This window comes from Filicampus tigris, chromosome 17 (genome assembly GCF_054856515.1).
Source record: "Filicampus tigris isolate MCC_2025a chromosome 17, RoL_Ftig_1.0, whole genome shotgun sequence".
NCBI classification, from domain to species: Eukaryota; Metazoa; Chordata; class Actinopteri; order Syngnathiformes; family Syngnathidae; genus Filicampus; species Filicampus tigris.
Genome location: NC_141233.1, coordinates 17,967,680 through 17,979,404, shown reverse-complemented (window position 1 = coordinate 17,979,404; position 11,725 = coordinate 17,967,680). Strand labels below are relative to the sequence as shown.

Here is an 11,725-nt window from a genome sequence, read left to right as displayed (position 1 = left end):
AATAATAATCAACATCATAATAGGGCGGTGGTCGACTGGTTAGCACGTCCGCCTCACAGTTCAGAGGTCGTGGGTTCGATCCCGGCTCCGGCCTCCCTGTGTGGAGTTTGCATGTTCTCCCCGTGCCTGCGTGGGTTTTCTCCGGGCACTCCGGTTTCCTCCCACATTCCAAAAACATGCATGGTAAGTTGATTGGATACTCTAAATTGCCCCTAAGTGTGATTGTGAGTGCGGATGTTTGTCTCTGTGTGCCCTGCGATTGGCTGGCAACCAGTTCAGGGTGTCCCCCGCCTACTGCCCAAAGACAGCTGGGATAGGCTCCAGCACGCCCCGCGACCCTTGTGAGGAGAAGCGGTACAGATAATGGATGGATGAACATCATAATAATAATAATGCCAAGAAAATACCTTAGATAGATGGATAAATGGATAGATAAAGAAAAAATGATGCTATCTCCTCTCTGCTTTCTTTGTATGTGGTCATCAGAGTGGATGAACTGCTTCCGAACCGAGGAATCAATAGATCACGTGTCCAGGCCAGCTGCTATTTGCGGCAGCTGATCAATGAACGCAGCGCAGCCTTTTTTAAAGGTGCATTAGGAAACACTTTTAGTTTTTAATGTTTACTGCCCAGCACAAGGCATGACGACAGCGGCTCGCACATTGTCAGGCTGACAGAGTTATTGATCGGTTCTTCACTCCAAACTTATAATGCAGTATTGAGTGGCTTGTTGTTAATGAAACAGCATTATGTCAGCGGTGCACAGCCCGCACCATCAAATGGAAAACAGAACCAAAAATTTGTAGAAATGTATATGAATATGTATATGTATATATATATATATATATATATATATGTATATATACATATATATGTATATATATATATATATATATATATATATATATATATATATATATACACATATAAATATATATATCCACATATATATATATATATATATATATATATATATATCCACACATATATATATATATATATATATATATATATATATATACATACACATATATATATATACATATATATATATACACACACATATATATATACACATATATATATATATACACACATATATATATACACACATATATATATATATATATATATATATATATATACATATATATGTATACATGTATATATATATACACATATGTATATATATATATACACACATATATATATATATATAGTATAGTAATTTTATAAACTCAATGTAATAAAAAATAACGAAAATAAATTCATAACGATATAACACCATTACAAAGTAGTGATTTTATATGTTTACAAATGAAATGGATTTAAACTCCATTTAAGTCCATTTAATAGTAAAAAAAAATGTGAATTTTCTAAATAAAAGTATTTACAGGTATATAATGTTTAAAATAGTGGTGTTATATGTTATCAACTGAATTAATTTTAAAAATAAACAAGGGAAAAAATGTTTGGAAACTTACGAAGGGGCGCGGTCTTAGTGGTCACATGACCAAAACTGCCGCACGTCGTCGCTTGTCAACTCATTTAATAAAAGATAACTATACGTGTTTGTAATCCTATTCATGAAAAAAAATCGATTTTAAATGCTACCAACTAAAGGGAAATACAAGAAAAATAATAATAAAGCGTTGGGAAAACAACGAAAGGTAGTCACATGACCGGAACTCAAGCAACGCAACGTCCGCTCGCTGGTACACGTTTTTCCTCATTGCTCACAATACTTAGCATTGGGATAACGACAATTCAAATTCAAGGAGGAAAAACAGACATTCATAATCAGTAATTATGCCAAAAGCCAAGAAGAAGAGCAAAAGAAATACTTTTAACTATAACCGAGACCGCAAGAAACTCAAGAAGAAGTTCACGAAGAAAGCCAATCCGAAGATAGAGAAGTAAGCGCGATTAGCATGCTAGCTATGGCTACATATGCGGCGATCATCTTATAACATTGTTTGTATTACCTTACCTCCCAATGAGATAATGAGAAAGGAAATCCATGTTTTGTGATACAGCTCATGTGTTGTGTTAAGCTTTGAATTTATATGTAAGCAGTAAGTTTACAATTAAGTTCCTGGAAAGTCAAATCAATTGGAAATTCACCTCACATGTGGCCTGTGTGTTAATTTGATTTTTGTTCAGTAAACAGATACGAGAGGCATGGGATCGAAGTAAGTCCATGGCCAAGAACCTGCAGGACATGGGCCTGGTGTCCGACCCAAACCGCAGTTTCCCCATCAAAAAAGACAGTGTAAGTGTAAATTCAGAGTGCAGAGAACCCAACCATATCAGCCCCGTTGACAATAGATGGACGTGCAGAAAGTCTCGTTCAGACATTTTCAGAAGTGGGCAAATAAAATATGTATTTGGTTCATTATCACACATCTGGGTAGGCAGCAGATTACTTGTATGGTTATTTTAGAAAAAGGCTAATATTGGTAGGGGGCTAATTAAGACACCTGGGATGTTTTTCAAATTGTGAAAAAAATGCAGAATGTCTGCTTTAAGATGATCCAATCCTTCTTTTTTTTCCTCGCCCCTTTTCCTTTCAACCGTTACCAGCTCCTCGGGTTGAGAAAAGAGAAGAGAGCTTCTGCCCACATCGTGATTAAGCCTTACGTCGTCAACCGTAAGTTTTGGCGCGTAGCGGTAACGCGCGGTACAGGTGTGGCATGTCACGACGTGCATGTTAAATGTGTGAGCAGAGCTGGAGGAGGAGGCCAACCTGCCAGCGAAGGACTCCAAGACGCTGTCGACCGACTTGATCGAGTACGTCCAGCACATGATCCGGGAGCACAAAGACAACTACAAGGTGAGTGACACATTTCAGTGACGACTAGAAAGAGGTGGATCCCACAAAGGTTTACCGAGAGAAAAAGTATTTCAGCAAGATTAACTACCGTCAAAGTACTACAACGGTCACTGGCGAAAAACAGCCAGGATAAAACGAGCAAACACAAAACGCTTGTGAAAATGCAAGGGGAACACGAGAATGCAAAATCACTTGTCAAACAGAGGACAGTGAAAAAGGCAATCATAAAGAAACCAAAGTCGTACGAATAACTAAAGCAAGGATGCTACACACGGCAAAAACACGCGAGCAGAAAACTAGGAACAAGAACTATGAAGTCGAGACAAACGATCTCTTCTCTTGGAGCGGCGGTCGCAAGCAAGAACGGATAATCCGACGACGAGCTGTCGGAGTCCTTTTAAAGTCCTCGATTGCCAATGCAAAGAAGGTGCGGCACCGGACGACTTTAGTTTCTTTGTTTTAAAGTTCAAAAAGCAGAAAGTGCATCCTCAACGCTGCAACTGGCCATCAGCGAAATGAACACGTCGCCGACTTCTCTCTGTTGCTTTTTGTGGGTGTTCCTTGATTCTTGCATGTCCCATATGCAGCTGCCGTCTTCATCTTTCTGGCATTCTGTGTCAGAAAGTAATGAAACAAACGCAGCCATGACTGACTTACACTTGCAGTGTCCTATGAACTTGGGCACCAGCTTTAAGGAGGCTTACAGACTCACTCACTCACTCACTCACTCACTTCCTCACGTCCTGATTTTCAGAGCTGGGCAGTCCGTAGGGTCCGACCGGATGCCCATTTTTGGGGCGTAGGGGTGGGGGGTGACAAATTTAAAAGAATGGCTGGACTAAGCATGGCCGGAAGTTGATTTTAGTCCGGCCCACTAATCGGCCCTCGTGCGTGTGACGTGCTCGCGAGGTGGCCAAAAATCATCTCGGCCTACTCGTTGAAAGGCTTCTTTTTAGGCTTCTTTCTACTCCCGCAACAATGTTTATGAATATGGCCGGAGGGTCGCGGCCGGAGGGGGTACACGAGTCAAAGGTGGAGGGTCGCTGCCGGATTGTCAAAAAATGGTCAAGTGCCCAACTCTGCTGATTTCCCTATCAATGTCATCAGCAAACTTACTTGCAGTGGTTAAAGCTTTCTCTTGAGCCATGGAGTTGACGCAGCAAATTAGCGGCTAGTTGGGAGTTAGCCTGCGAGCTAACTACCAGTGGGGGCAGGACGCTTTATTTATATAGCACATTTAATAAACGAGTTAATTTGCAAAAAGTATTGACAGCTCCCACTATTGTAACAAATGAATAAAGATTCAAAACACTCCAATGACGAAATCCATCCATAGCTTCCTATTCACTTAACATTCACTTGGTTTCATTTGAACGAAACCAAAGAAAAGGCAGTGTGATGACACCATCTAGTGGCCGTAAAAAAATAAGCACGATAATTTACTTGCTACCGCTCCCACATCAGGTAGGCAAGGAGCAACAATGGTTCCAATATTTTGGACTCGACAGTATGCAATTACCCAGCAACATGCACTTGTTGTGCACAGATTAATGACCGCAAATGCCTTATTTTGTTACAATTTTTAGTATTAGACATTAACTATCATGTTGGAATTAAAGTGCGCCTTTTTTGTTTTACAACCCCTCGGTACAGGTTCACCTTTATGTTATGTGAAAATTTGCCTTTTCTTTTGGCTGGACCCTTGTACAATACTTCCCCTAAATTTTGGATCTCTAGTTTATTATTTATTTTGCAAAACAATTGAGTTATTCATGAGAAATTACTGTATATTTATAAATTAGGTTTCTGTGTCATGCTAGAAAAAGTGTGTGACTCTTTTTTTTCTGGTGAAAGAAGAGAGTTGTCATCTTTTTGGGGGTGGGTGGCGTTGTTTTGTTGTTTACGCAATATGCTGTGGCTCTTAAAAGATTAATCAAATCGCTGCTAAACAGTTGGCGGTGAGTGCACGACACTTTTATGACAACAAAGTCCTTCACTTTGCAGAATCTCCTCAGGGTTGTTTTTTCTTTGAATTCTAAATAAGGCAACCAGAACGGATGGCGTTCCACCATATTTTCTACTTGGTGTCTTCCAATCAGCGTGTCTCCTCGAAAGTTCAATTTCCATGTTGTTCTCTGAAGGTTGAAAAGTCATCAGTTCCACTGTATTCTTTACGCTTCGCCCCGCCTCGTCGTTTCACCCCGCAGGCGATGGCGCGCGATGAGAAAAACTACTACCAGGACACGCCCAAGCAGATAAAGAGGAAGATCAACGAGTACAAGCGTTGCCACGCGCAGCACTTCGACGCCTTTGTCGCCTCGCTCGCCGGCCCCATGTCCCACTGAGAGACGGACGCCGGGGGCGCGTTGAAGTAAGAATGTTCCCAAAGGATGTTCCTAATATACTCGGATGAATCTGCTCTTTACAGGAGGGCTTTCAAAGGGTGTCCCCGACATGGGTAACACGCATGAAATGACTTTTTTTCATGGTTGACGGTCAGACACTTCCTATAAAAAAGGAAGGAAAAAAAACGTTGAGAAGTCTTGGACTTATAGTATGATCTCTTTTTATCCACAAAGAACTGTGAAAAGAGACTTTAGGTATTTTTTTTATATGGACATCAAGTGAGTTTTGATGTTTGCGTCTCAATAAAATAGTTTCACCATACACCAAATAAATGCCTTTGTTTCCCGTCAAGAAAACAAGACCTCACGCTGATACAACCGGACACGCAATTGAGCAAACATTGACACTACATTGTTGCATATTGCATTAGAACAAAGCAAAAGTGCAATATCTACAGTATGTGTGTGTGTGTGTGTGTACATATGTATATGTATATATATATGTATATATATATGTGTGTGTGTGTATATATATATATATATATATATATATATTATTTTGTTTTCTCCACACATAAATTGCAATATGACATGCACATACAGTGCCCAGCATTGAGTAGTCCCCAACACGTTTGTAACACCTCAAGATTTCTATGTAATGCTATACTACAAAATACTCCCACAAATGTGGGCCGTTGAATGGACACAAGATTTGTTCATTTGTACCCACAAAAAAGTCATTTTCTTAAAGTTATTGAAGACAAATAAGTAGGCCCCGAAAAAAAAAGACTGACAACTTGTTCATTCCAGAAAAAATAAAGTTCTCCTTCCTTCCTCAGGAAGGAGAAGTTCTTGGTTTGCATGTAAATTGCCCCAAGGTCCAAGCTTCATTTGACACACATGAGCACCCAAAAATAACAGCTGTCCTAGGCTGACATCTTGAGCTAGATGAGTCACGCATCCTCGTGCATGATCTGCACTCGGTTTCGGTTGGCACGCCGAAACAAGTCGGCGCTAAAATATGCGCAGTGTGAGCGCAAGAGGACTTGAAAGGTTCTAGTGTGCGCGCTGCCGACCTTCGCTCGCCGTCGTCGTCCTTGCAAACGGTTGCGGAAGCAGTCGGAAGTGGAAGGCGGCCCTTTTGCTCCCGCTAGCGGACGAGCTGGAGCAGGAGGTCCTGGAGGGCGCCCAGGCCTCCGCGGGAGTTCCTCAGGGCGCCGTCGGAGCCCAGCTGAGCAGCCAGGAGGAACGTTTTCCTGTCCTCCGCCACCGAGGCCAGAGACAAGGCCTCGCGGAGCTCCGACACGCTCGCGGCCTCAGGTTTATCCTGCGAGGAGCCACAAACACAGGCACAATCGCAGCATCCGAGCAACTTTTGTACTAGTCGGAAAGTCAATTGTTTCAAATACATTTGACATGTTTGAAGATCATTTCTGCAAACGTGCAAAGACTTTGTAGTGCATGTAGCGGTGAACAGAACGCCGGCACTCGGAGAACATAGATTCCCTTTAGTCCGCTGGCACGGCCGCTTTAGTGTGCCTCGTTGTCAGCCATGAGTGCATGCACGTGGCCGCGAACAAGCTAGATGCACCGGGGGGGGGGGTCAAAGGCGCCTCATTGTCGCGGCGACCCGGTGGGATATGTTGTAGCCAGCGGGGGCTGTATGTTGCATCTTGAACATGTACTTATGTGTAGCAATAAGAACGATGCTGGACATTTGCGTTTTTCCAGGTTGCGGTAGAGGCATCCGATTGACAGTTGGGCGGGGCGTGGTTGAAGTGCATTTACTTTTCATTCCTACCTGTTTATTCCCCAGGACCACCACGGGCAGCTGGGGTTGCACCTGCAGCAGGCGGTGCAACTCCAACTTTGCCAGCGGGAGGCGGCCGCGATCGGACGAGTCCACCACGTAGACCAGCACGTGAGTTCTGAGCAGATACTCGGACCAGTAGGGGCGCAGTTCCTCGCCGGCGCCAACTGGTATACAAACAAAAGCAAAACTCAACCTTCTTTTAAAGGGAACCTATTTGGGGCAAATGGCTTTTTAATTGCTTGTCTACAGATGGTTGGGTGTATCAAGTGCAAAATTCAAATCACACACGCCCGCGTGCCTGTGAGCGAGCTAAACTGCACTTGCGCCACAATTTACAATTCATCATTTTAAGATGCTATTAAAGTGAGTGCTCCTTCTGTCTAAATTCAGCTTATCTCATAACAACATGCAGTAGTTTCTGGGTGCAAGATTGGCAGAAAAGCGCTGCTTCTGTCCAAATGAAGCCACTCATTTCGCTTTGGAATAGTTGCTTGACTCAACATGGCATTGAAGCACTACTTTTGTGTTAATGAAACACTTCTCAACTCACTTAATGGTGGTGCCAAAGCTTTTATTTCTCTGGTCTGGAGCACAGCACAAAGACGGGCGGTGCTCGGTGACTTTTTCAGCAAATAGCAGCTTAAGTTGCAAAAACAAACGCCGAACCGCAAATGAATACAATGACAAACTAGGGAGATGGATCCTACCGATGCGATCCTCGGCACTTACTCTCCAGGAAGTCCAGCTGACAAGCGGGCGCACTGAGGCTGATGAAGTTGAAGCCTCGGGTGGGCCGGCAGCGCCCCCTCTTGGCCCCCCCGGGCGTCAGGCCCTGGAGCACGCTGCTCTTGCCGGCTCCGTCCAAGCCGAGCACCAGCACCTGACGCTTCCTGCGCTCCTCTTCCTCCTGCGCCGGCCGGCCCATTCAACGTCAGACCGATCGCAGTTGCCGCCTTCCCGCGTGTAGCTAGCATGTACTCGGCTTCATGCCACATTCCCAAATCATGCATGCATTGTCCTTCTATACTTCAGCCGAGACAAAAAGTAATCAAATTATACAAAAAAAATAATTAAATAAGACCCCCCAAATTCTTCTGAAAATGCTGAGAAACATTCAGTAAACTTCCACAAAAAAAAAAAAAAAAATCATGGAAGCCGCGGAAAATAGCCAAAACAAAAATGCAAATCCGTGGGTGCCACCTGTGGTTTTAAATTGTAGTAACACCACATTCACCACTAGATGGGAGGGCATTGTACCTCAGTATGACACAATGCGCAAATTGAGCTCTTGCACTTTGTTGGTTTGCTGTTCAGAAATTTTGTGCCGTCCTTGAATGGATTTTTTTTATGCAAGTGAGCCCTTTGCACTGGAAACTAATTTAAAAGAAATTCACTATATGGTTATTTTCTTGTTTGCTTCTAACCCTTTGTAGTTGGATTAAGATTGTGAATCTTTACATGCATTGAGAAATAGTCTATTTGATAAAAGGATCTCTATCGAGAGCACGTATTTTGTCCATTTTTGTCCTACATCCGCTTAGGAAGTGCGCGGTGCTCTGTGGGCCCAGAGTCGCACCGATGGCAAATTGTGGGCCCCCCTCCAGCATTTAAGTTGCCCATCCCTAGTTTGCAGTACGTGGCCAGTGTTTGACTTGCACCGCTTCTCTCGGCAAAAACCTCCCATTCGAGTCTCCGGCTTGGCGCCGCCTCAAAGTTGAGACGTCCCCCACCCAGACATCTTTCCCACGTCAGTCATGCCCCCTTTTTTTCAACATCATTTATTCACGCCAGAGCAGCGCCTCGAATCTGTGCGCAGTCACGAAACATAATCAGCCGTAAATGTTTCCAAAAAAGGAGGCCGGGTCATTGATATCTTGTGTTGGTATGCGCTTGTGATGTCGAGTAAACAGATCTTGAAGTCCACCGTTGGACCGACTTCAAGCAGTAGCAAGACACATTTTAGGATTTTCTTTTATCTTGCTATGCGGCGTTATCAATGTGGACTTTGCGCAGAACGACAGATGTTCTTGCGTCACGCTTTGAGCCATCTGCTTTACTTGTGGGTTTTCTTTTATCAGCACGCAGATTGTCGAACAGAAACAGTGCAGGGACGATCACATCTGACATTGGTGACACCCTGACATTTGACCCCACTCAAAACATTTTTGGGGAACTTTGTATAGTTAGCATTGTAAAAACATAATAAAATGACAATGACATGAAGACGCCACAACTCCTCGACAGAAATGTTGGTCCTTCTTCGCAGAGGTATAGAAGTATATTTGCATGTGATTGTTATATCATCTGTCTGCATGTGCTGGTCCATTATTTGTGTTACACACTTTTATCTCAAGGCTGGCATTTTTGCACATTATTAAAAAGCCATTCAGTATTGTGATATCATTTACATAACACTGCCCCCAAAGTGGGTTTCTCTGGTCATTACTTGGAAGCCGGGCAGTGCCAATATCCCGAGCCACTTTCAAGTGACAATCCGAATCTGGCTGCCGGATGACAATGTCAAAACCCCCCAAAATAAACCGAGCATTAGCTTCTGATAAGCAGTACGTTCTCCAATTTTCTGTCAAAGTGCGTTTGGCAATGCTGTACCAGACTGTGATGAAGTGCTGAAGTGATGAAGGAGCTTTTTCTCTGTATCGGTTTTGGTTTTGTTATCAACTGGTCACACCGCAGTGATTTGCCTCCCGGCACATTTAAGGCGGCGTTCCGCAATTGCCTCCAAAGTACACCAAATGTGTCCGTTACGGTTACAAAATAGGCGACTAGAACAAGATGCCTATTTTTTATCAGTCTTTCTTTCTGGAATACTGGGCTTCCTCTGCAGGATGGTCATCGACCATGCACTCACTTGCTGGGCAAATGGGGTACCAGTGAATTGCAAATCAAAAGTGGGGTGCACCCTGGACAGGTTGCCAGCCAATGGCATATGAACCTGACTTGCAAACGAAAGACCACGATTTGAACCCAGACCTTCATACTGCGAGGCACTTAAGTTAACCCACTAGTCTGCTGGGATCAAATATTTTTTATGGTGAATATCGATCATATCGTACATGTTCTTTGGCCCATGCTGTAATTATGATCATATTACACACATATTGTCACACAATTGCTTTATCGGGACATGGTCGGTATTTTTCGAATCTTCCTGTACTGCGGCTAAGCCAAATGGAACGGTGGGTGCCTTACTTCCTTGACGGTGGCGTATCGGCCGGGCGGTGACCACGTTCGCCTCGGGTAGAAGTAGTTGAGGGCGATGAAGATCGCCGAACCCAGCGCGGCCACGGCGGCGCTCAGCGCCACCGAGATGTGCCGGAGGAGCACCATGTGTGCGGGGCCGGTGAGCTGGAGCGGGCGGAGCGGAGCGGAGCGGAGCGCAGTCGCTGCTTGCCGGGACGAGTGCGGTGGCCGAGTGCCGTCGTCCGTCTCGACAGCGGTTCCTCCTCTCGACATGTGATCGCGAGCTCGCCGCCGCGGTTTTTGGTCCTCCAGAAACCACCAAGAGGCGAAGGATGACGATGGGGCGTTCAAGCGCGTCACGTAAATGTGGGCTTCGCGTGTGAGTTCGTTTACCTGCAGACCACGAGCTATACATTTACGGTACCTGCTTTTGACTGACTGCACTTGGTACAGTAAACACACTGTATTATATATTTTCTTTTCATAATCAGAAAATAATGTATTCACTAATATAGCATGTATCATTTTTTTCATCATTTGGATATGTATCATTTTTGAAACGTATTGCATATATACTTATGTAGTAAAAGTCACCACAGAAAGTCTCAATTATGAATGTAGGAGATCTATAACAAGAGCGCATCGAATCAAACCAAATCGAATTGTTCCACTTCGAAATTTACATATCAATATACGTATCGGATTACCTTTTATATTGGGGCGATGCAGAACTCTTAATATATATCTAGAAGGGGTGTGCAGCTCTCCAAATAAAAATGATTTGATATGTCTCTCGATACATGGAGCGCGCCAAGAATGATTCAGTTTTGTTGTAAAGTGGCACAATTCGATTCGGTTCAATTCAGCGGAAATACAATTCAATTCGGCTCAGTTCGAGACCATATGATGCAATGAATTCCTTGTGTCAGCACTGTAAATGTGGCGTTTCCTTCAAAGACATCTCTCAAATAAAAGACGATTTGACACTTGCCTTGATATATTTTAATGTGGAATGATTTGTTTCAATTTGATCCACTCGCGTCCAATCGTTCTTTGTTGCATCACTAGTCTGTAGCTCTCCTGGAACCTGCTGTGCTGCCTGTATACTTGCAGCGAAAATTCACATTCCTTCACCTAAGATAATAAAAATAAAAAATAAAATCATCATGGCTAAGATATGCCATTTTTCAGCGTTTCAGTAATACGTGTGTTGCTTGATGTGTTTTTCTATTCTTCTTAATAATCATGCAGCTGCGGCTGGACTGAGACCAAAAAAGGGTCTCCTGGCATTTTTTGTCTTCATAATTAGCAGAGCACAACCGACTGGTAATTTATTGTGTGACCTATATCTTTGCTGCTGTAACAACGAACATTTTCCCACTGTGGGATCAATAAAGTCATTCTTATCTTATCTTATCTTATTGTCTATCCATCAATCCATCCGTCTCCATGGGTAAGGGTCAGTTCCTCAAATGGCCACTTGGGGTTGCTAACGGATTGCTAAAATTACTGTCCAAATGGTAACTAGTGGGT

General features: G+C 43.4%; 2 protein-coding genes across 2 annotated transcripts; one reads left to right on the top strand and one right to left on the bottom strand.

Moving 5' to 3' along the window:
- The first annotated feature begins 1,607 nt into the window (after positions 1-1,607).
- On the top strand, positions 1,608-11,527 carry nop16 (NOP16 nucleolar protein homolog (yeast)). The gene is made up of 6 exons (XM_086013460.1): positions 1,608-1,916; positions 2,164-2,272; positions 2,584-2,650; positions 2,727-2,833; positions 5,041-5,204; positions 6,995-11,527. The coding sequence occupies exons 1-5, from the start codon at positions 1,810-1,812 to the stop codon at positions 5,176-5,178; spliced, it is 528 nt and encodes a 175-aa protein (XP_085869586.1). The 5' UTR covers positions 1,608-1,809; the 3' UTR covers positions 5,179-5,204; positions 6,995-11,527.
- Positions 5,429-11,088, bottom strand: arl10 (ADP-ribosylation factor-like 10). The gene is made up of 5 exons (XM_086013459.1): positions 10,900-11,088; positions 10,202-10,585; positions 7,721-7,898; positions 6,980-7,155; positions 5,429-6,505 (listed from the first exon to the last, which is right to left on the bottom strand). The coding sequence occupies exons 2-5, from the start codon at positions 10,463-10,465 to the stop codon at positions 6,329-6,331; spliced, it is 795 nt and encodes a 264-aa protein (XP_085869585.1). The 5' UTR covers positions 10,466-10,585; positions 10,900-11,088; the 3' UTR covers positions 5,429-6,328.
- Positions 11,528-11,725: the final 198 nt, after the last annotated feature.

Bases quoted from the DNA above. Each gene is read 5' to 3' on its own strand.
- nop16 (XM_086013460.1), top strand. From the start codon at position 1,810: ATGCCAAAAGCCAAGAAGAAGAGCAAAAGAAATACTTTTAACTATAAC. The intron at 2,273-2,583 runs GTAAGTGTAAAT...AACCGTTACCAG, and splicing joins TCCCCATCAAAAAAGACAGT to CTCCTCGGGTTGAGAAAAGA. The intron at 2,834-5,040 runs GTGAGTGACACA...TTCACCCCGCAG, and splicing joins AGCACAAAGACAACTACAAG to GCGATGGCGCGCGATGAGAA.
- arl10 (XM_086013459.1), bottom strand. From the start codon at position 10,465: ATGTCGAGAGGAGGAACCGCTGTCGAGACGGACGACGGCACTCGGCCA. The intron at 7,899-10,201 runs GTAAGGCACCCA...CGGCCGGCGCAG, and splicing joins GATACGCCACCGTCAAGGAA to GAGGAAGAGGAGCGCAGGAA. The intron at 6,506-6,979 runs GTAGGAATGAAA...GGCTCCTCGCAG, and splicing joins TGGTCCTGGGGAATAAACAG to GATAAACCTGAGGCCGCGAG.